This window comes from Brachyistius frenatus, unplaced genomic scaffold (genome assembly GCF_029030835.1).
Source record: "Brachyistius frenatus isolate BFR_SWC_R1_liver_20210118 unplaced genomic scaffold, ASM2903083v1 Contig_197, whole genome shotgun sequence".
In the NCBI taxonomy this organism is placed as follows: Eukaryota; Metazoa; Chordata; class Actinopteri; family Embiotocidae; genus Brachyistius; species Brachyistius frenatus.
Genome location: NW_027210796.1, coordinates 105,604 through 129,600, shown reverse-complemented (window position 1 = coordinate 129,600; position 23,997 = coordinate 105,604). Strand labels below are relative to the sequence as shown.

At 40.7% G+C, this 23,997-nt stretch overlaps 2 protein-coding genes across 2 annotated transcripts; both read left to right on the top strand.

Moving 5' to 3' along the window:
- Nucleotides 1–916: 916 nt before the first annotated feature.
- On the top strand, nucleotides 917–9,402 carry LOC138632863 (ankyrin repeat and SOCS box protein 15-like). Its single transcript, XM_069718718.1, has 9 exons — nucleotides 917–930; nucleotides 1,370–1,522; nucleotides 1,792–1,927; nucleotides 2,143–2,291; nucleotides 2,427–2,672; nucleotides 4,549–4,720; nucleotides 5,753–6,296; nucleotides 7,206–7,359; nucleotides 7,707–9,402. The coding sequence occupies exons 2-9, from the start codon at nucleotides 1,375–1,377 to the stop codon at nucleotides 7,862–7,864; spliced, it is 1,707 nt and encodes a 568-aa protein (XP_069574819.1). The 5' UTR covers nucleotides 917–930; nucleotides 1,370–1,374; the 3' UTR covers nucleotides 7,865–9,402.
- A 4,854-nt stretch (nucleotides 9,403–14,256) lies between these two features.
- On the top strand, nucleotides 14,257–18,389 carry lmod2a (leiomodin 2 (cardiac) a). The gene is made up of 4 exons (XM_069718719.1): nucleotides 14,257–14,516; nucleotides 16,111–16,132; nucleotides 16,183–17,370; nucleotides 18,369–18,389. Exons 1-4 carry the CDS (start codon nucleotides 14,257–14,259, stop codon nucleotides 18,387–18,389), a joined length of 1,491 nt encoding a protein of 496 aa, XP_069574820.1.
- Nucleotides 18,390–23,997: the final 5,608 nt, after the last annotated feature.

The window sequence follows — 23,997 nt, the reverse complement described above, 5'->3', positions numbered from 1 at the left end:
TGCAAGACAGACTAAAACATGGTTGGTTTGGGCATTTACTTGGGATTTGCTGAAAATATATATTTTTTGTATTAACTTCAAAGTCACCTTGTTCTTATTTGTATAGCCATATTGGTAAAGGTTTCCTTAAGATGGAAATATCCAGTCTCAGAGCTGAGTGACGTGAATTTATGTTCTAATTGTTCTTCATGTGATGCCTCTAAAGTACCTTGAGATGATAAAAGTTTAGTGCTGGTGTTGTTTAAGACTTCATCTGCTGTGGTTTAGGATTCTTGTTGTTCTGGGTTTTGTACCCTCATGGTTGAAATGCACTTATTGTAAGTCGCTTTGGATAAAAAATGTCAGCTAAATGAAATGTAATGTAATGTAATTTAGCAAGAAAACTAAAGATTCAGTCACCTATTCATAATGATATTCCTATTTGACATAGTTTTGGCCCAAAAGTGTGTTCACAGACAAAAACTTTCTAAACTGCATGTTCAACCTGTTCAGCGTTTTTCAGTTTGATCATAAAAATGCTAATTAAAACCAAAGAGGCCAAAGGTCAGTCCTGTAAATCTTCAGCTGATGGAAAAGAAACTGTCACTCGTCTCACGTCTCAAACCTCATTATTTCAGCAAGTTTTTATAGATTTTTTTGAGCATGTGTTGGAATGATCTATGCTGTAATGAAAACATTGCCACTCTCTGATGAATCATACAACAAATATTCACACAACTGGCTCATTATTGTTTGTCACTAGATGTTGAAAATGTGCGCAGTGACATTACACTCCATTAGATGCTGCGGCACAGCCTGCGTGTTAAATATTCTGGAACAGGTGACACCTATAAATAGCACACTAGAGTGTTTGCGTGTTATGTGTATGGGGGGTAGTTTAGCCATGACACAAACACTGCACTGCTGCTTCGTCCTGTGACTGCGACACTGGTACGTTTATTAGGTGAGAAAGACACATTTGATTATGTTTCAGGTTTATTTGGCAGATATTCCTAAACAAAATGATGGAACTTTTTAATTATTGGGGTTAAATTACTAATATTATATAAGTTCAAATAGTTTTGAGATCAGGGTCAGAGTAGAGAAAATGTAAGTGATAGCAAATTAAAAAAAAAAAAACAAACAATAATCAAGACTAAGAATGTAGGCCTTACAGTTTGCTCCAACAAAATTACATCTGACCTCAGCTGCTGAATCTGTGTCAGTAATCAAACACCAGCATTGAGCCTGGGGTTCCCACTAAAAAACCTTTAGCCGTTTTGATTTAAGTGGAATTCAAACAATCAGTGCATCTGCTACAGTATGTGGAAATGAGGAACTGCATTTGTGTGAAGTGAAGCTTTGTGTGTTTGCGCCTGTCTACTGTCAGAAAGGATGGATGCCGCTGATTACAAGGATGAAGATGAACTTCCTGATCATGACATTCAGGAACTCAATCAGGAGTCATGTGAGAGAGAACATTATCTTCCCGTCTGTACGTTAAGAGGTGAAGCCACGAGGCTTACAGGGGACATCAAACAAGGTAAGAAGTCCAATCCTGATTCACATGGTTGACTGCACACTTTTCATTATTTTATGCTGTTTGCTGATGGTGATAGGAGGGATAATTTGATGAAAAAAGTCATTTCCAACATGTTTGTGCTTTTCAAGGAATGGGGGCAGGCATGAAGGGCTAAAGTGAAATGCAATGTTACTCAAGAAGATAAAAGAGCATTTTAAATGACCCCTGAGGTTGACATTTTAATATTCCACAGAAAATAGAAAAAAAAACTCCTGACATTGTCTCTGCAGGTAACATATTGGCTCTGCAGGAGCTCTGTGATTTCCAAGCAGCCTTCAGTCAGGCGGATGAAGAAGGCTGGTATCCTCTGCACAGAGCGGCAGTCCAACCTCTGGTCACCATCTTGGAGATGGTGCTGTACGGTGGGTAAGAGGTCAACGCTTTTTATTTCACATGACAGTCAGAAGTGAAGAGGAGAGAGCAGCTGCTGGTGATGACGCAGGTTTTCAATGAACTCAAAAACCAGGCAGTGTGCAATTTTCACGTTCAGTGTCTCAATTTCAGAGTGTCCTTTCAATGAATGAACTTCACTGGTGAATTCAAAGTAAAACCTTTTTTCTGTGTGCTTCAACATTTTTCAGTCTGTCTCTGGAGGAAAAGATTCTGGAGGGTGAGACCGCCCTGACTTTGGCAGTGAAAGCTGGATTGGTGGAAAATGTCAAGATCCTGCTGGACCACAGAGCTTCTCCCCACACCACCAACAGCAAGAATGAATCCCCTCTACTTTTAGGTCAGAGGCCCTGTTTCCAAACACTGTGTCCCTTCTGGTCTTCGACAGCGGACAGTAGCAAAAAAAAAAAAAACATTGGGGAAGTTTTGTCCATCTTCAAAATCACTTCCTTTTCCTCTCATGTCCTCTCTGCAGCAGTCAGAGCGGGGTCTCATCAAATGGTTTCCAGTCTCATAGCTGGGGGTGCTCCAGTGGAGCAGGTGTGTCTGAAGAAGTGGACAGCCATGCACGAGGCCTCCAGGGCTGGCTGTGTTCACGTCATGGAGCTCCTACTGCAGAACGGAGGTCAGGTTGCAGAGACGGACCAGCATGGAGTGACTCCTTTGGGCATCGCTGCTGAGTACAGCCACCCAGAAGTTCTGGAGCTCCTTATCAATCATGGTGAACCATTAATACTTTACATTTTCCACTGAATGCAATAGCTCACAGAAGCTACATTTACAGCTGCAGTGAATGATACTCTTAATTTGATAATTCATTAAATTACTTTATGGAGTTTGTAGCCTCTTGTAGATCCTAGACTTTGTTTAACTGCTCATTTACTGTCTGGTATACAGTCTTATTGTTTCCAGCAGCAGCGGCTGTTAAAATCTAAAACGCTCTGATGAACCTTCTGTAAAATACCTGCTTAAGACCAAACGGCTGGTGAAGACAACCTAGTGATGAAAAGTGTAACAATTAATGACCAAAGAACCAAATATTTTTCTAAGGAGTTGGTGGAGACTAAAACAGAGCTTAGTGGATTCACTTCATCAGAAGTCCAAAAACATGACTCAAATCAGATGATCATGTCACTCTGTTGCTGCTTTGTGCATTCTACTAACATTTGGTGCACAACTACTTTATCAGGTGATAATATGTCTGATGTTTAACAGCTTATTCTGTTGCTCCCCAAAAATGCCGCTTTAAACCTTTTTTACTGTTACCCGGTCGTAGCAGAAGTATTTAAATCCTCAGAAATACTCTTTTACAAACAAAAGTCCAACATTCAAAATCATACTTGTGTAAAAGAACAAAGCTACCAAAGCATCACCATACATTTAAAGAACAAAAATGAGCACTGAAGTCATCATCATGCATAATGGCCCGCTACCATATAACTGGAATTTTGCATGGATATCGATGCATGTATCACTTTATTGTTTCAGTTAGCAATAGAGGGGTTAATTTTAAGTACTTCTAAAATAACATGATCATGTTTTTATTGATTATATTTTTATATTAAACGTCCTCCATGCTGGTCAGATTAAAAAAGTGGAGTAAGCAAAAGTTGTAGGAAATGCACAGTACTGAGTAATTACAGAACATTTATGTAGTTACATTCTATCAATACTATTTCATCATGAGCACAACAATATCTTACCTGTTTTTCATATTGATGAAAATTATGATTTTCATTATGATGTCATATAAATATATGATTCATATGAATCCTGGTGATCAGGTCTTGAATGTGTAATTTTCTTAGGATGACCAGTCTTTGCTCTTCGTGGCTTTTCTTAGTCACTTGAGTCATTGTGGTGGCGGGGTGTGGTTAGCTCAGCTGCAGGGGGTGGAGAGTGGGAGGAGTGGTTCAGGGAACGGTGCCGGGCAGGTGTAATGAGCGCCGCTGAGCCGAATACGAACTGATGAGCACAGCTGAGCTGGATGTGAACTGATGAGCTCTCCCCTAATAAAGGGGAGCAGGGAGAAGGAGGAAAGAGGAAGCGGTTGCATGAGTACATTGGTGTAAGGGCCGGGCAAATAAAAGCATTTTACACCTGAACGTACGACTGAGGGTGTCATCTGTGTCCAGGAGAGACCCCGGTAGCACCAACCTTGCTACAGTCATGTCAAAGATTCTGCAGCTTTTCTGTCTTTTGGCAGATCGGTTTCCAATAATTTTGCCAGTGTTGTGTTCACAACTTGTTCCAGCTGGCCAGTAAGTGTCATTGCAGGTTTATGTCAACTGAGTAACTTCAAGAGTTATATCTGTTATGGGCAGTTGGTGCAGTTTTTTGCACTGCTGCCTAACAGCAAGAAGGTTCTGGGTTTGAACCTGCTGGTCGGCTGGGGCCTTTCTGCATGGAATTCAGATGTTCTCCCTGAGCTCCTTGCTTTCTGGGTGCTTCAGTTTCCAGCACAAATATATCTATGCCAAGTTAACTGGTGATCCTAAATTAATCATGAATGTGAGCATGAGTGATTTTCAGTTTTTCCCTCGCCTCTGTGACAGAACTTTGTGCTCTAAAATGTGTTTTTCTGGTTCTTCATTTAGGTGCGGATGTAAATGCCCAGGCGCCCAATGGCGACAGTGTCCTTTATGACGCTTCAGGTTCGGGTAATACAGACTGTATCGACATGCTGCTGCAGCATGGCGCAAACCCCAACATTCCCAACCTCAGCTGCCAGCTGCCCATCCATCGAGCGGCGTATGAAGGACAGTACCTGTGAGTGGGTCATTGTTACAGAGCTATTCAATAACAGCAGGCTGATGAACAATAAGCCTTTTTGTAAAAATAAAAAAAAAGCCTATGACATGACTGCTCAGAGATTTTATCCTGTACTTTTCTTGCTTGGAAAAGTACATTTTAGATGTGTGATGCTGACAGCAGCTATAATGTAGCATGAAGCCTCAGAGGTCTACCTTCTTTCTAACTCTGCAGGCTCAGATTTTTGTCATTTCCAAACTTATAATTTTTCAATCCTACGCTGTAACAATTGATCAAACTTTGGGCTGCTATCTTTTCAACCACACAAGACATGAATCAGTTCATCCTGTAAACGCCATTTTATGTTTAATCGACTTCCCCTGAAATGCAATCCAGATTTTACATTCTTGTATCTTTTCTTCAGGTTCAATCAGTTGCATCAAGAATATTTTGTTCCATAAGTGGGCAGACAGATAAGGTTTCATCCATAGCCCTCCATCCATAGAAAAGTTGTTTGTGTGAAACGATCAGTTTTGTATTCAAACATGTGAAGTGCCATATTAATGCAGAATAACACGGCAAAGGTTGACCTACTTAAGGTTCTGTGGCAATAGAAGGACGTCATCTCCCAGTAGAAAGACAATTGGACTTGCCTCCATGCACCAAAAGGTCCTTCCTAATTGTCTTTTTTTTTCTACACTCTCAGTTCACCCCCTGTCCCTGCTTACCCTTACAGAAAAAAACATGAGTTTCCCACATAGGACACGTGATCACATGTTGCAACATATAACAAAATGGGTAAAATATGTGGAAAGGTTTTCAAATGGGAATCTACATGGGCTTCACCCAATAATAGAATGTTCCAAAACCACGTTTCCAATGAGGAAAATACAGTTCTACATGTTTCACATGTGACCAGAGGATACATGTGATTGTGCACATTTGAAATTCGTGTGATTTCTCTGTAAAGATATCCTGAACAACTGCTTCCATGTAGCTCAGTTTCTGATTTAGTTCCTCTCTAATAATCAATTATTTTTTTCCTATCAGAGCGTTGAAGATTTTGATCCCAATCACCACCAGACGTGCACTGCGTCTGTCAGGCCAAAGCCCCGTCCACTCCGCCACAGATGGAGGTCACACGCATTGCCTGGAGCTCCTGCTGCAGAACGGCTTCGATGTCAACGCGCTGTTAGCCCCTTATATCTCTGAAAACTATGGAGACATGAGGAAAAGCCCGCTCTTCTTCGCAGTCTCCAATGGAGACGCCACGTGTACCGAGATGCTGCTCAAGTCGGGAGCCAAACCCGACCTGGACTCTCTGCGCTGCCTCCTGGTGGCGGTCAGGTCGGGATACTACAAGATAGTGAAGCAGCTGATAGCTGCTGGAGCTGATGTAAGCTACTACTTCACTGTAGTGCACGAAACCGTTTTTCCCTCAGCGTTGCAGTACTGCCTGAAAGATGAGGTGATGCTTAGGCTGCTGCTCAATAATGGCTACGATGCAGAGAAGTGTTTCTCTTGTAACCATGACGACCACTGGGACCACCTGAGTGAGGCTGGATGCTTACAAGATCAAGAGGAAAAAGTTGCTGTGAGTTCTTTTTTTTTTTTTTTTTTTTTACCATGGAAGTTTTATCAGTTTGTCAAAGTGTGACGTATGACATTGCTGCTGCAATGTTGTTGTTTTTTTAAGATTGTTTGGCCTTTTATTATTGAAGATTGTACAGGTTGTGAAAACACCTTAAGTCAAAGTAGTTGGAGCTGAAATGGTAAGTCAATCAACAGACAAGTCATTTATCAAGCAAACCTGCCAAACAGAAGTTGTTTGTTACTTTTATTGGTCATATATCAAAGTAAACTGAATATTTTGAAGTCGTAGATTGCTGGTCAGACAAAACTACAGTTCATAACTTTTAGTTAGCCTTTTCTATAATTATGCCAATTTTCCTGCTTATGATCCCCAGAGTAGTGTTTCTCAACTGATCTGATCTCAAGACCCACATTTTTCCTCAGTCATGAAGTCACTCAAATTTTTGAAATCTTTAAGCCAAATATTTCACAAAAAATACCAAAGTAACACACACGCACTGTGAAAAAAAAGGGTGAAATAACCCCCCCAAAAGTGCATGTGTAATGTCTGAAATCCAAAGGAAGTAAACAGGCAGACTCACCTCGAATTGACAGGTATATCTTGTTTTCCAAACAAGTTTAAACAGGTAAACAGATTCATCAAGTTTTCCAAATCTAAATTAAACTGAAAATATGAAATCAAAAGGCAGATTTATTATGACTTTAACCTGTTTACAAATGCTCCAATGAAAGCTAACAACAGATTTGCTGAGTGGTACTCACAGCAAAACAGATACTGCACCCATGCTGCATTATGGGAAATGTCTGTACTACAACAGTGCATCAACAGAAATTCAGTAATCCCCCCACTCCTCCCTACCCCTCTGACAACTCATCAGCCTGTTTCAACTGAATCTCTTCTGTCGTCAAGTTTTGCGACTATGTCGGCGTCTCCTGGCTGGTGAACCTGGTGGGCCGAGTCGTCTTGATCCTCCTCGACTACGTTGGTCAGGTTTCTCTCTGCAGCAAGCTGACAAAGATGCTGGAGGAACAGAAGGAGTGGCCTCACATTCACAGGACCACTGGTGAGTTAACAGTGTGGTAAAAAAATTATTAGATTAACCCTCCCGTTGTCCTCGGGTCAAAATGACCCGCAGCTGTGTTCAACCAAGTCATATTTTATTTCCGTATTTTTATATTTTTTTGGGATCATTGGTGATCATTCTTTAAAGAAACCCTCACAGCCTCCTTGTCACCAATAATCCCCAAAAATGTGAAAATAAAATAGAACTTGGTTGAACACAGCTGTGGGTCATTTTGACCCAAGGACAACGGGAGGGTTAAACATGATGCTTTTACACATCAGAAGGGGACATACCTGATTTATTTGTAAGGGAAAGATATTTGATACAAACTGTTCTCTGTTTTCCAGGTAACCCTCGCTCTCTGTCTCACCTGAGTCGAGTAGTGATCAGGAAAAACCTGAGCTGCGGCCATCTGACGTCCATCCACCTGCCCAACAGGCTGAAGGACTACCTGCTGTTCAAAGAAAACGACCTGTACTCCGAAATAATCTGCAGGCAGGACTGAGGGGGGGGAAGCAGGAGTTCCTCTTAGATCTACTGAGTCTTAAACATCAGCTATGACTTTGTTTTTTTCTTTTCTTCTAGTTTATGTAACAGGACCTGTATTGAACCAAGTTGTAAAAACGACTCTGAAGAACCAAGTTTGGAGTAAAACAGTTCTCTGCTGAGCCTGAAGAATATCACGTGTTTATCAAGCTACAGACTCATCTAACACTAAAGTGTATAAAGGTAACATTTGAGAGCAACTCTCAAGCGATCACTGATTAATCCTTTCAGTGGCCAAAAAGACACCAGGATTTACTCTCCATCTGCAGAATTATTTATTCTTAAAGATATTCTAACAGTTTTCTTTTTACCCTGGTTTCCATTTAATTTAGCTCAAGTTTTGGAATAATTCCCATAAAATGCAGAACTGTCAATTTAACAGTTGGTGGCACTAATTCTCCCATCAGGTGTGATTGAAGAAGGACACATGATATCACGTAATTAAAAAAGCAGTACTTTGCAGCACTTTGTTTGTTTGATAGTTACATGGTTCCCCACAGAGATGATATTTTCATCCCTTTAGTCTCTCTAAGTGATGTTTAAGTCACATGCTTTGTATAGCTCATAATTTATTCATTAATACTCTAACTTGTGCACATCAGCCAAACATCAAACATAAAAGTTTTTTGTTTTTTTTATCTTAATGAGGGAATGTTTATTTATGCTTTTGGCAAGCTGCAAACACATTCACATTCAGTAATATGATCACTGGCAACATCATTTTGCTCAACAATATTATCTCTACAATATCCACTTGCAGGGACTTAAGCATTATCTAACTTTTTTATGTTGGGCCACTCCCAGCATTTGGTTAAGTTTGATAGATAGATAGTGTTATTTACAGCAAAAAGTTGCAGCGACCGACAAAGTACTTTTTGTTTTTACTAAACCAAAGAGAGATAACTCTCTTGAGGCAAACTTCGGGTGTGATAGTCAAATGCTTTGTACTCCCATCATTCACCCTAACCACCTCCTGCCAATAGCAATGCAGTTTCTAAGAGTGCTACTTGATTTATTACTTTTTAATAAATCAAATGTATTAATTGTGGTGCACCAAAATGTACATGAGAAACCAATTTAGTTTCAGAACAATGCAGTGTCTCGTAGACAGTGTTAGTGTAAAAATATAGGTAGCCATTTATACAGAGACACAGATGTTAGTTTGGATTTGAACTGCAGAATGCATCCCATCCATCTCACCCCGATGTAGAACACAGTTTCTAGGTTTTTATGTAAAACACTTAAAATCTCCAGTAGAGATTAACATGTGAAATCAATACCTGAATATTTTTCTGAAGTATCAATATTCAGTTGAGGATGAAAAAAAACTGGAGAATTGCTGAAAATATGAAGAAGAAAAAAAACTAAAGTTGTATTCTAGTTTTTGCAACCCTGATGAGTGTAAACAAAACAAGGTGATGTAATATACACTGCTAAAAAAAATACAGGGAACACTTAAACAACACATCCTAGATCTCAATGAATGAAATATTCCAGCTGAAAATCTTTATTCATTACATAGTGGAATGTGTTGAGAACAAAATAACATAAGAATGATCAATGGAAATCAAAATCATTATCCATGGAGGTCTAGATTCAGAATCATACTCAAAATAAATGTGGAAAAATCAGATCACAGGCTGATCCAACTTCTGTGGAAATTCCTCAAGACAAGTCAAAATGAGGCTCCGTAGTGTGTGTGTCCTCCACGTGCCTGTATGCACTCCCTACAACGCCTGGGCATGCTCCTGATGAGACCACGGATGTTCTCCTGAGGGATCTCCTCCCAGACCTGGATCAAAGCATCAGTCAACTCCTGGACAGTCCGTGGTGCGACGTGGCGTTGGTGGATGGACATGATGTCCCAGATGTGCTGGATTGGATTCAGGTCTGGGGAACGGGCAGGCCAGTCCATAGCATCAACGCCTTCATCATGCAGGAACTGCTGACACACTCCAGCCACATGAGGCCTAGCATTGTCATGCATCAGAAGGAACCCAGGGCCCACTGCACCAGCATATGGTAGGTAGGTAGTTACTTTATTAATCCCCGAGGGGAAATTTTTTCGCTACAGCAGCATACAGAAGCAATAAGATAATATAGAATAATAGATCTGAGGATCTCATCCTGGTACCTAATGGCAGTCAGGGTACCTCTGGCTAGCACATGGAGGGCTGTGCGGCCCTCCAAAAAAATGCCTCCCCAGACCATCGCTGACCCACCGCCAAACTGGTCACGCTGGAGGATGTTGCAGGCAGCAGAACGTTCTCCACGGCGTCTCCGGACTCTGTCATGTCTGTCACATGTGCTCAGTGTGAACCTGCTCTCATCCGTGAAGAGCACAGGGCGCCAACGGCAAAGCTGCCAATCGCCCAAGCTGCCAATCGCCCTGCACGGTGTTGGGCTGTAAGCACAGGCCCCACTTGTGGACGTCGGGCCCTCGTACCACCCTGTTGAAACTGTTCCTCACAGTTTCAACAGAAACATGCACATTAGTGGCCTGCTGGAGGTCATTTTGTAGGGCTCTGTCAGTCCTCCTCCTGTTCCTCCTTGCACAAAGGAGCAGATAGCGGTCCTGCAAGAATCAGTCAGAAAGGACGAGGACAGAGAAATGGTCTGTGGTCACCACCTGCAGAACCGTTCCTTTATAGGGTTGTCTTGATAATTGCCTCATTTCCACCTGTTGTCTGTTCCATTTGCACAACAGCAGGTGAAATTGATTCACAATCAGTGTTGTTTCCTAACTGGACAGCTTGATTTCCCAGAAGTGTGATTGACTTGGAGTTACATTGTGTTGTTTAAGTGTTCTCTTTATTTATTTTTGAGCAGTGTATGATATAACATACATGTCTTATATCGCGTGTGAAATCTGTGAGCCAGGCCATCAAGCTGTTGTTCATTTTTGCTGATTATTTTTATTACAATCTCTCCTGAACATGAAAAAGAGGGTGTTCACCTTTGCTTTGTGCTGCAGTCATTAAGGGTCTCTCAGACCCGAAACTCTCCGAAGCTTAACATATTTATAAGTTGTAAAAGGTGTGATAAATAACTTATCTTTTTCATTTCACTAATTTAGATTACATGTTTTAGCCTCATTAGGTGTTTACTTAATTATTTTTATTATTGCATTTTCTTTCTTTCAATCAAGTCCAAAATTTCCCTTTTAAGCACTTTGACAAATACAAGCCCTGATTTGTACTGGATGACTGTAATTTATTTTTTATTTTTTTATGCTGTTTCAAATGGGCATTAAAATAAAGAATTGACAACTTTGATGTAGATGTCCACTCAGTGTTGAAGGTAAATGTTGTCAACTGAAACAATACATTTCTCAGTGTGTGATATATATTGTCAGAGAAAGCTGAGCGATTAATGGTTTCAATATCAATAAATTCAAGTTCAAGGTTATATTTGTTTGTTTTATGCATAATATGGCTACATAATGACTTCCTTTAAGTGAGACTTAAGTATTCTGAAGAGAATATGTCCCTTAACTCGAATATAAAGCAAGTCTATAGGACTGCCTTCTTTCACCTGGACAATATTCTCATAATGGAACATCCTTACTTAAAGTGACGCTGAAAAACTCTTCCATGAGTTTGTTTTTTTCTTTGCTGGAATATTGTAACTCCCTATAATCAGAATGTCCCAATAACTCTCTGAAAAGTCTCCAGTTGAATCCCACTGCCGCAGCGAGAGTACTGAGATCACATTTCTCCCATATAGCTTTTCGTCATTTGCTCCCTGTAGACTCATTCATACAGAACCCTTAATGACCAAGCTCCTTCATACCTTTAAGACCTCTGGGTACTCTTATTATTATTTAACTCTAACTTCTCACCCAGAGTTTACTTTTGGTAAACCCATGCGTGTCTTTTCGCTTTTAGACCCCTCTATTATTGTTTTTTTCTCTTTATGATGTTCTTTTCTATCTGCACCATCCTCTCACCCCATCTGGTAGGAAGGTTTTGACCTTACTATGTAAAGTGCTTGCAGACAACATGTTATGATTTAGCGCTGTGTAAAAAAACTGAATTGAATGCAAACCAATGGATGACATCACACCACGCTCCATCCGTCTTTATAGTGTATACATGTACGCTGGCAGCAAACAATATGAGGTTTAATTTGCTTCATCTGGCTTTACAGACAGTGAAAGTAGAACCTTCTGACCTGCAGAAACAACACCAACACGGCTCCACGTTCCGACAGGTTGCCCGAGAACTCGATAACACAGGTCACGTTGTTTTCAACGACCTCCAAACTGTTGACACCAGCTGGAAATCAGGTCAGATCTGTGGACAGCTGTCGTCTGAAGGGGTGTTAATGAGCTGAAACAAAGCTCATTGTGTTTGTGTATACATCGCATTAGGAGCCATATTTGAGGGCTGATTGTGTCGTTGATTGTACAAATGTCTAAATTATATTAACTGCATGTTTGGCCAGTTGGGGGCAGCAGAGCTAACTGCAAACAAAAACTGTAGTTGTTATTATAGCAATAAAATTAATAGAATGTAGGATAAATATACAAGTGAATGCTTGCGGTGATTGCACCAGTTCAGTTCTTTATTTTGTAACTGAACCCGTTTTCCTTCTCAGCCCAACTGTACAGCCAAGTGATTGATGGTAATCAGCGGTAATCCAGGTCAAAGGTCAAATTGACCACAGATTTAGGATGAGAGTGATGTTATGTCATTGACAAGTCTTTTCACCTCAGACATGCAACATGATACAACTTCAACTTGCTACGTGGGCTCGGGGATGGATCCATGTCGTTACACTGCTCGGATGGTTGCCTTGGCAACCACAAAACAACCCACATGACCTCGCAACAAACAAGTCCAATGGGTCGAGAAACCTGAGCACTAAAATGATCAGACAGATGAGACAAACTAGAGGGTAAACATTTAAAGCTCTATGAACGCAGAACTTCTCTTTACCCAAATCAGCCCAAAGCCGGTAGCCAGAATGAGCCACACTGCTGAATGTGCCGACAATCTTCATGTCTTACAATTGTAATGACTGTTGTGCATGTATACTGTGACAGACATCTTGCCATCATCAAGGGTTCTTCCGGCCTGAACGCACAACAACCAGCCAAAGTATAGTGTGCTAATGTGTTTTAGTCCACACAGCCAATATCACACATCCGTTGTGTTCTCCTCTCAGTCATTTGCACACTTGCCCCACGCACCGTCTGCAGCTAGCCAGCTGTTTTGTGTCCTCCGGCGTGAGCCCCTGGTGCCCTGCTGCTTGGGTTTTTAAGGGCAAGAGAGAGTCAATCACTGATCCATTTCAGCTGGGGTTAATCAAGCCCCTTCCAGGCACCGTTCCCTGAACCACTCCCCCAATCAGTCCCTCCTGCAGCTGAGCCAAACCAAGCCCCGCCACCACATATACATACCGTCGCAGGCTGCTCTATAACTTATATTACGCTAAAGGTTTTACATCATTTAAATCTAGAGTCGGACATTTTGTCTTTTTTCTCTCTTTTTTTTATTTTGTTTAATTTGTTTTCTAGAAATCTTTAGACCAGACCGGATTCCACTACATTGTAATCCGGGTATAAAATGGAGTTTAAATGTGTTGTTGAGATCATTCTTGACCTTAAAAATAACATTTGACAAAACAGCCTAATTTATAGGTCCATTTAGTATCTATTATGGAGATTTTGTTCTCATCTCATGATGTTCCCCAGCAGATATAGTTGGCTCAGATGTGATGGAATTGCAGATGTTTAAATTTCCATTTTGTCCCAATGACTTGTGATCAGTTTTGTCCTGGCTTTAGATCATTGTGTCCTGATATAAACAGCATCAGCGTCTACTATCAGTGCTCCTCGGTGCCAGCCGGAGCTACACTGTACGTAATTCCATCATCCTTAGAGAGAACAACTGTTTTCCCAATAACTCCACAACCACACCGCATTTTCAGGGTCCTTACATGTTACATAACACCACACAGCCTCATCTCAGAGGACTCCCCTAGGCGATTTGTTCCCTCTGTTTTTTTTCGAGGTATGACTCGCTCATCGGCTATCAGCACAAGCCACTCAGGGGGCTCACATTCCTACAGTAAGTCTATCTCATTGAACCCCCCCACCCAACACCCTAAAAAAAGACAGGACCATCAGAGGCATGGCGGCCCCTCCCCTTTCTCCCTGCCAGGGACTTCTGGCAGCTGAGACCAGCGTGTGGGATTCACCATTTATCTACAGCATCCCTGATCTAAAGGAATCTGATGGAGAAACAAGTGAACTAAAGCAGGAAAGAGAGAACAACTTAGGAAGAAAAAGACAAGTTCAAATTAGCAATTGAAGTGTTGGGAGAGTCCTAAAAGCAGCAGTAAACCATGAGTACCTTTGGGTACTGCAGGGAATTGAAGAAGTATGAGGAGGTGGATGAGGATGAGCTTTTGGCCACGCTGTCCTCGGAGGAGCTCCAGGAGCTGGAGAGGGAGCTGGCCGACCTCGACCCCGACGACAACATTCCCATCGGCCAGAGGCAGAAAGACCAGACCGCCAAAATCCCGACGGGGACGTTCGACAGAGACACTCTGCTGAAGTACTGGAAGGACGAGAACAAGAAGCTGCTGGAAGATGAGAAAGAGGAGTCCAAACGTGGACAGGTGAGCAGGAACATGAATACTAAGTTGTCTATGACAGACATATTACGAAGACAGTAAACTTCCTGTCAGCTTTTCTGGAAACTAGAGTGCTGAGAATTGCTTTTGGTGATTTTGGGAACTGCAGAATTCATCACAGGTATTTCTGAAACCAATTTTTTTTTACAACCTTGCAGCTTTGTATATAATTTGTTTAGCCCCTTTCAGCTTGTTTTTAATTTAGGCACTTTTACTGTCTGGGGCAGCCTCAGTGTTTCCAGTAGCAGGAGGCAGCTGAAAATGGGCCTCCAGCAGCTATTTAGACAGTTGAAAAATACCAGAGTCTGAATACTGGACTTAAATGTAGAACTGCGTCTACTTGATATGGAAGTGTGCAGCTGGTTGCTAACATGCTAATTGGTGCTGCAATACATTTTAATAATGGAGAAATAAATACAATCTGATATGAACAAATATGCATGGCAGCACAATTTATGATCAAGTTGAGGGCAAGCACAAATATAATGGCTCATTATGGGCCTGTATATGCCCAACCTTATGTGAGGTGATTGTATTGTGTTTAAATCTTGTTAACACATCTATGTATATGATTGCTGATATAAACAAATTGTCAGACACTGCACTTGTTTAAAAATCATGGTCCTGGGATATCACATAACTTTAGTGTTAGCGTCTCACATTTCCTCACACACCAGTTTGTGCAAATGTTATATTAAGAGCTGCCAAACCTTTCTCTGTTTAAACAATTAAAATCATTGTCAACTATTTTGATTAACCGTCTTTTATCTATTTCATTCATTAGTTGTTGCAGCCCTAATGTTAACAACCAAAGTAAAGTAAAGTAAAGTAAAGTAAAGTAAAGTAAAGTAAAGTGTTATTTTATTAGATGTTGTGTTTTCAGCTTTTGCTGCCTCTAACTGGACAAAAACACAATTAATACATTTAAAAAAAGCTTACATCTGTACTCCGACTTATAATGTGAAGCTCAGTTTCACTCTCAATTTCCCCTCAATCTCAATCCAACTGGTAAAACTTAACCAAGAGGTTTTTTTGTTTTTGTTTTGGTATACTCATATGGATACATGGAAAAGTGGTACCAAGAAAAGTGAAGCCCCTCTACTGTATGTTGGCAGATTATTTCTGGATACTAAAGAGGGGTGCTGCTCATAATGCCGTACTTATAAGAAGAAAGTTTGTAGTTAAGTATAACAACAGCCTTGTTTATGAATAAGTAATACACAACCTGTCACTTAAAAAACATTCCGGATGGAACATTTTAGAAACAAATTTGAGTTTACTCTAAAAACTACTATATGGTCTACCTATTTTATACAATCAGACTAGACAAAGTTGAAATAAAAAATAAAAAAAAGTCTACATATTTAATATACGAATATACAAATAACAAATAATAATAGCTTTTTGTTTTCAGACCAAAGTAAGGAGGAGTGCTCAGATGTGTCACAAGTATACTGTTTACTTACACGTGTTGCTGGACAACGGTCTAAAAATATAGATTGTCTAAGAAATGCCAGCATTAATAACCGTCTGCCAGCGATGGAGATGGTATTTAATTAAAAGGCAAAGGCCAGAAAATGTTAGGGTCGACCTAATTTTCTGTCCTATCATCTGCAGGAGGCACACTCCGATAAGAGCAGGTGGATGGTGACCAGCGACGCCTGCAAGACTCTGGACAATGACAGGATGAAGATTTCACACAGGGAGAGGAAAGCAGGAAAAAGTGTTTTTGGCAAAAATTATTTAAAGGAAGATGAGGTGGAAAAGAAAGATGTATGTAAGAATGAGGCTTTGCTGGGGAGCAAAGGTCCTCAGAAGAACAATCCAACAAAAGGCTTGAGGAGTGAATCCAGGACTGAAACCACAGGCCAGAACCTGGATGCAACCCCTGAAAGACCGAGTGGGAACCCCACTGTTATTGACAAGGCTCTGGAGCAGATTCTGAGTGACGATCCCACCACGATTGAAGTCAACCTCAACAACATCGAAGATATCTCCCAGGTGACCTTGCTTCATTTTGCTGAGGCCTTGTGCACAAACACTCATGTCCACATCTTTAGCCTTGCCAACACTCGCGCTGACGACTGCGTTGCCTTTGCCGTCTCCAAGATGCTCCGTGAGAACCATTCCATCAGAAACCTGAACATTGAGTCCAACTTCGTATCTGGTCAGGGTATCTTAGATCTACTGGCGGCACTGCAGCAAAACAGGACGCTGGTGGAGCTTCGCTTCCATAACCAGCGGCACATCTGCGGGGGGAAAGTGGAGATGGAGATGGTCCAGCTGCTTAGAGAAAACACCACTCTGCTCAAGCTTGGTTACCAGTTTGATCTCCCGGGCCCAAGGATGGCAGCGACCAGCATCCTGACGCGTAACCAGGATCAACAGCGACAGAGGAGGCTCCAACAGAAAAAGGAAGAGGGGCCAGCAGCGCCATCCGGACAAGTTTCCAGTTTATCAGCAGAGAACAAGCCACCAAAGAAGTTGTCGAATTCACATCACAACGCTGAAAATCAGAAGAGAAATTCCCCTCCGGCATCTCTAGAACCACCGACGAGGAAGATCGCCGAAATGGTGAAACAGCACGAAGACTCGAACGGCATGAAGGCTCAGATGAGCCAGAGGAAACCGAAGTCAAAGAAACTCAAGAATGGCGCCAACGAAAAGGAAAGTGCAGATATTCTCAAAGACCTGAAGAGCGCCCTGAAGCCGTCACTGCAGAAGAGGCGAGACGAATCCTCCCGCCTGCCGCCACCTCAGAAATCGAGCCGCGATGACCTGATGGCAGCGATTCGTGGGAGCAGCATCAGCTCCCTGAAAAGGGTAAGACTTCACGTTAGGCTGTCACTGACTAATCTACATTCGGGGTTTGAAGGAATCTTGTTTTTGCTTGAGTGAAAGCATCACAGACATAATTACCTTCCAAAAGCCAATTACCCCACCCCCCGAGTGTGGAGGTCTACTTTCAACAGATGATAGACTGTCACCCTGTAAATTCCTCAAGTCTCTGTCAGGTTAAAAATAGTAGACTTCTTCACTGCCGTTTGATAAGACTGATGGCTTGGAGAGCGCCCAGCAAAAGACCAGACCAGCTAAAAGTTGTTCATATTTCCATTACGGGTAAATGTGGGTCAGAGATCTTTTTATTATGGCTTTGTTGTTGTCAGCACTACCCCAAACGTAAACCTTTGATTTTTAGGGTTAAGAAGCTAGCGACAGGGGTTAGGTCAGACATGAATGCATTTTTGCATGTTGATTGACTTGAATGCAATACTCGCTTACGTAAAAAAAAACCTTTAAAATCTGTTTGTATATGAGTGAAGAGTAAATGTTTGTGCTTAGCAAAACTACCCATTTGTTCAAAATACATTTTGAACAAAATACATTTTGAACAAATATCAATTCTGGATGAAATTAGTGGAATTGTTTCAGCAGACATTTCCGATAGATGTCTATTGCGTTCATATATCCAACACCAAATGTGATAAGTATTCATTTCAAAGAGAATGTAATGAATAGTTAGAAATTATCATACGTGCACGTGTTGGCACCAAGTGGCAATTTTCCAAACACATCATCATTCTTCATTTTTTAAATCAACCACCCTTAACGATGGCATACAAATTAACTTGTATATTACCAGAATGAAAATATAAACTTGATTTTAAAAAGGCCAAAATAATTTTCACAAGAAATTCTGTTTTTTTTGGTTCGGTGAATTCTTCTATCTAAATATGATTCGAGTTGTTTTTGTCTGACACATCCATCCAGTCTGTCTTAAATCTACTATGACTGATGATCTTGGACTTTTGTCATTTCAGGTGGATCCGTCACAGACCTGACCTGCCAGACTGATCACACCTGAACTGTTCTCACTTTGAATCAAAATATCTCATGTTTATTGCCCACTAAATGTTTTTTTGTTTTTTTTTAGCAGTATCATAATCTGAACTTGTCACACAGTAGCAGCAGACTGGCTTTCTGTATGTTTCTGATTTTGTTGTTACTTTGTGGGAATTCTATGAATGTGTAGAGAAATAAACTTTATGTTTCAACATGAATGTCTTTCATTTGTCAGCGTGGTAAAAGTTTGGTACCGAGACTGTTGTTGCCTCCAGGCCCTCCTGGCACAGCACATTTTTGCTCTGTCTTTGCAAAATGACAGTCCATTACACGATTTCTTAAAAAGTGCTGACTAGATTCAGTTTTTATTGACACATTTCATCTGGCTCCATTATGTAGATTCTCTGACTGTAAACGACTTCAATTAACTTCATTAAACCTGTCCTCCTGAGACGTATGACAACAGGTGACTTTCTGTGGGCGTATTTTATGCTCTTGTCTCAAAATTTTTGTATTTGAAATCTCTTAAAGGCACATAACTCATCCAACATAATTATTTGAGAACAGCAGTTTTTTTTCCCATGAACTTGACCCCTGATAAAGTTTATTTTCTTTCCAGCTTCAGATGTGAAAAATGTTGCTTTCAAATGGAACTTGTGAGGATGTATTTTTTACAAAGTCTTGTTTTTACATTTTGCTTTGATTCAAAACATTTTAGGTTCAATAGAGAGGGTTGCGACATGCACATGCATATGCATTGTACTTACTGGTCTTATGAAACAGTATATACAGCATAAGCACATATTATCTTGACAACACCTCTACAACAGCTGTCTTCTCTAATACAGACCACTCAAACAAAGATTAAACTCCACTACAAACTCACAGTGGGAGCTGCAGCAACTGCTGATCACAGTCCATTAACACACACACGCACACACACACACACACACACACACACACACACACACACACACACACACACACACACACACACACACACACACACACACACACACACACACACACACACGCATCGTTGAATACAGAACAGAGATTGAGACAGCTTGACACTGTACATGACTGACAGCATGTTCTTCATGTTATAGGCCTACTACATGTTATTATTTGGTTTTGGTTAAAAATCAAAAGTTAAAATGATGACAAAGTCTTATCCAGATGAGTTGTATATTCACTGTGATGCTGACATACCTTCATCACGCAGACAAAACCGTGGATGTACAGTACCAGTCAAAAGTTTGGACACGCCTTCTCATTCAATGGTTTTTCTTTATTTTAATTTTTTTCTACATTGTAGATTTATATTGAAGACATCCAAACTATAAAGGAACACATATGGAATGATGTGGTAAACAAAAAAATGCTGAACCAACCAGAATATGTTTTATATTTTAGATTCTTCAAAGTAGCCACCTTTTGCTTTGATGACAGCTTTGCACACTCAGCATTCTTTCAATCAGCTTCACTCGGTAGTCACCTGAAATGGTTTTCAATTAACGGGTGAGCCTTGTCAAGAGCTAATTTGTGGAATGTCTAGCCTTCTTAATGTGTTTGAGACCATCAGTTGTGTTGTGCAGAGGCAGGGTTGGTGCACAGTTCTATACAGTGGCCTATACAGGCCTATTCGACTACAGTTCTAATCCATATTATGGCAAGAACCACTCAATGAAGTAAAGAGAAACGACAGTACATCATTACTTTAAGACAGGAAGGTCAGTCAATCTGGAAAATTTCAAGAACTTTGAATGTATCCTCAAGTGCAGTCGTGAAAACCATCAAACGTTATGATGAAATTGGCTCTCATGAGGACCGCCCCAGGACAGGAAGACCAAGAGTTACTTCTGCTGCCGAGGATAAATTCATTAGAGTTACCAGCCTCAGAAACCGCAAATTAACAGCACCTCAGATTAGATCCCTCATAAATGCTTCGCAGAGTTCAAGAAGCAGACACATCTCAACATCAACTGTTCAGAGGAGACTGCGTGAATCAGGCCTTCATGGTCGAATTGCTGCAAAGAAGCCACGACTGAGGAAGAACAAGAAGAAGAGACTTGCTTGGGCCAAGAAACACAAGGAATGGACATTAAACCAGTGGAAATCTGTACTTCGGTCTGATGATTCCAAATTTGAGATTTTTGGTTCCTCCCGCCGTGTCTTTGTAAGACACAGAAAAGGTGAGCAGATGGTTTCTACATGCGTGGTTCCCACCGTGAAGCATGGAGGAGATGGTGTGGGGGTGCTTTGCTGGTGACACTGTTGGTGATTTATTCAAAATTGAAGGCATACTTAACCAGCATGGCTACCACAGTATTCTGCAGTGACATGCCATCCCATCTGGTTTGAGCTTAGTGGGACCAGCATTTGTATTTCAACAGGACAATGACCCCAAACACACCTCCAGGCTATGTAAGGGCTGTTTGACCAAGAAGGAGAGTGATGAGTGCTGCGTCAGATGACCTGGCCTCCACAATCACCCGACCTAAACCCAATTGAGATGGTCTGGGATGAGTTGGACCACAGCGTGAAGGCAAAGCAGCCAACAAGTGCTCAGCACCTCTGGGAACTCCTTCAAGACTGTTGGAAAACCATTCCATGTAACGACCTCATGAAGCTGATTGAAAGAATGCTGAGTGTGAAAAGCTGTCATCAAAGCAAAAGGTGGTTACTTTGAAGAATATAAAATATAAAACATATTCTGGTTTGTTCAGCATTTTTTTATTTACCACATAATTCCATATGTGTTCCTTCATAGTTTGGATGTCTTCAATATTAATCTACAATGTTGAAAAAAATAAAAATAAAGAAAAACCAATGAATGAGAAACGTTTGACTGGTACTGTATTTAGGAGAACTGGTTACAGCAGCACCACTCAGGCTTGTTACCAGTTTTACCCGGTGGTCACTTGCAGGTTTCCCGACCTGGAAGACGCTACGCATTAAAGTTGCATTTTAAATTTCTACTAGATAATTGTGGTGTCAAGCCAATACGCTAAATGTCGCTAAATGTGTTGCCGTGCTCCAAGTTGAGCTGAGTTAGCAAGCCAAAATGCCATGGTTAACGGATCGTAATTAGAACTGTATACCAGATTACAAGATGGTGCTTCTTTTAAATGAAAGTTCCCCAGTGATACAGATACCAAACAATTTGTTACGATCGATGGTATACAAATTAACTTGTATATTACCAGAATGAAAATTGTCATATACACCTAATCTTAAAAAGACTTTTGTTTTGCCTCATTCAGAGCAAGACTCAAAGACAGAAACAGAGATGGAGGGATATGGAGACAAAAGACTGAAAAACACTGCCCTTCATCTGTTAAATTATTGACATCATCTAATACATTGGGTTACTGCTATGACTATATGATCAGAAAATTAAAAAAAAAAAAAAAAAAAAAAAAAAAATCCTTAAATGATGGATCATTTTGAGGTGTTTAAAGGTTTTTCATTTTTGGAATGAAATGCAGAGTGTGTCCGGGAAGCTGCACGATGAATGATTGCCCGTCGGTGCATCTCCCTCTGCTGAACTAATCAACCCGTGGCTGTACTCTACGTTCAATTAAAAAACTGTGCAGTCTGGATTTTGAATAATTCTGGACTTTTAAGATTACTCGGATTGCAGATTTTTAGCAACATTGATTTATTGCTGTGCCATCTGTAATCTCAGACCTCTAAAAGACACATTGAAAGTAGGATTTTGCTGCCTGGAATCCTAAAGCGATGTGCATAGGTCTCATTAAAAAACGAATGGGGGCGAACACAAGCAAGGTAGCATTTAGTGATAAAGTATATTATATTTTATAGTAACATTATAGTATTGTTTGAACTATAATATATTGTATATTAAAGTAACAAATAATATGGGAGTACAGTATCAATGAGAAAACAGCATTGACCCTCCTCTGCTCTCACAGACATGCTGCAGTGTCTCTCAGCACTCCGTAAGTATTTATTTTTGTCCAATTAAAAATGAGTAACATTTAAGTGACATTTTGTTAATGATGTGAGGTGTTGTAATGAGGGTTCACTCAGTCAGACTACCCGACCCTCCCCCCACCCCAGTCTTCCCTAAGGGGAGTCTATATTTACTTTGAACAACTGTTAAATGAACGTCGTCAACTGTGCAGCCTAGTGAAATACAATGCGTTGGATGTAGATCTGAGATTGATACAGTGTACAGGTTCACTGCTGTACCATAATTAATAATGTTGTAAAATCTTTTCAGTGTCCCGTCATTGTGAGGCAGGATATACAGAAGGGTCCAATAGTCTGAGAGTACATGGAGAAATCTATCATTTTTCTCCTTTAAACCTGGAAATAATCCAAAAATGGTTAAAGATTTAAAATACCACAAACATTTTTTTTTTAATCCATCAAACTGAAGCAAGTTAGTGGCTTTGAAAAAAAATAATCTGATTTCCTTGATGGATTTGATTGTCTCATCAGATGCTTGTTCAAGGAAATTAACTTGAAGCTTTTGTCAATCAGTAATTATTATGACCTCAAGTTTCCAGCAGAACATTTCTCAGTAGAATTGTCATAGTGGGGAACATGGCATCAGAGCTAAATGAAAATGTCAAAAGTCAGATTGACATTCTGGGCAGAGAGGAGTTTTCTCAGCATCAAGTCGTGGCAAGACGGAAGGTTTCTAAAGGGCTGTGAATGGCACTCTAAAAACGCTCAGGCAACTAGATCCAAGCACAATTAGGCAAACCAAATGTCACAGAGAAACAGAAAAGCAACTTCATCACAGATACACAGGTAACTGAATAAAGACTTCAGTCAGCAAAAGTCCATGTCAAGAGAAGGCTGTCCAGTAGTGGTCTCAGAGGACCAGTACTTCTAGGTGGGTGACTTTTTTTTACTGATGAATTCAAGTTGGGAGGTTTGTGTTCGTATCAGATGGATCGCTGCACGTAATTGACTTCACCTTGATCAGCAAGAATTAGCACTCCATTCTTCAGAGACATGCTCCAACCCTCTTGGTTTGTGAGGGAAAAGGACCTGTAGCCATGTATAACCATTGATTTACTGTTCATTCTTATGCGCTCATGAACTCATTGTCTCTTTCCTGTTGTTGACCTGTTGTTTAGCATTTTGCTCTCAGTAATTTTCCACTGTTCATGCATGTGCTAATCTGACTTTGCACATACAGCAGCATCAGCAAACTTTATCTAACCTTACACATACACAGCTGCACCCCGACATATGCAGCAACACCTAGACATGCCTAACCACAAAAACGAAGTCTAACAGACAGCTCCTATGTCTAGTCGCGTACACAATTCACACTTAGTCAGTTTGAAAACTGCTCTGATCCATACTTACAAGTGTGACTTTGTATTGCCTTCGAACCTTAATTAAATCATTTTAAAGACATTAAGTCTTTGCTGTTTCTTCTCACCAGAGTAAAGACATCAATTCTCCACCAGTTTGCATCTTACTGCTGCAGGATAAGGAGCCCAAACACACCTCAAAGCTCTGAACAACTACTTAAAGACTGAAGAAGATCAGTAAGTGTTGACTTGTCAGACTTTTCCTCAACTGTCACCTGACCTGCATCAGTTGTTTTCCCTGCTACCT

Excerpts from the sequence above, each read along its gene's own strand:
- LOC138632863 (XM_069718718.1), top strand. The coding sequence starts at position 1,375 with ATGGATGCCGCTGATTACAAGGATGAAGATGAACTTCCTGATCATGAC. Across the intron at positions 1,928-2,142 it reads GAGATGGTGCTGTACGGTGG|TCTGTCTCTGGAGGAAAAGA; the intron begins GTAAGAGGTCAA and ends AACATTTTTCAG. Across the intron at positions 2,292-2,426 it reads TGAATCCCCTCTACTTTTAG|CAGTCAGAGCGGGGTCTCAT; the intron begins GTCAGAGGCCCT and ends TCCTCTCTGCAG.
- lmod2a (XM_069718719.1), top strand. The coding sequence starts at position 14,257 with ATGAGTACCTTTGGGTACTGCAGGGAATTGAAGAAGTATGAGGAGGTG. Across the intron at positions 16,133-16,182 it reads AAAGGCCAGAAAATGTTAGG|AGCAGGTGGATGGTGACCAG; the intron begins GTCGACCTAATT and ends CACTCCGATAAG. Across the intron at positions 17,371-18,368 it reads GCATCAGCTCCCTGAAAAGG|GTGGATCCGTCACAGACCTG; the intron begins GTAAGACTTCAC and ends TTGTCATTTCAG.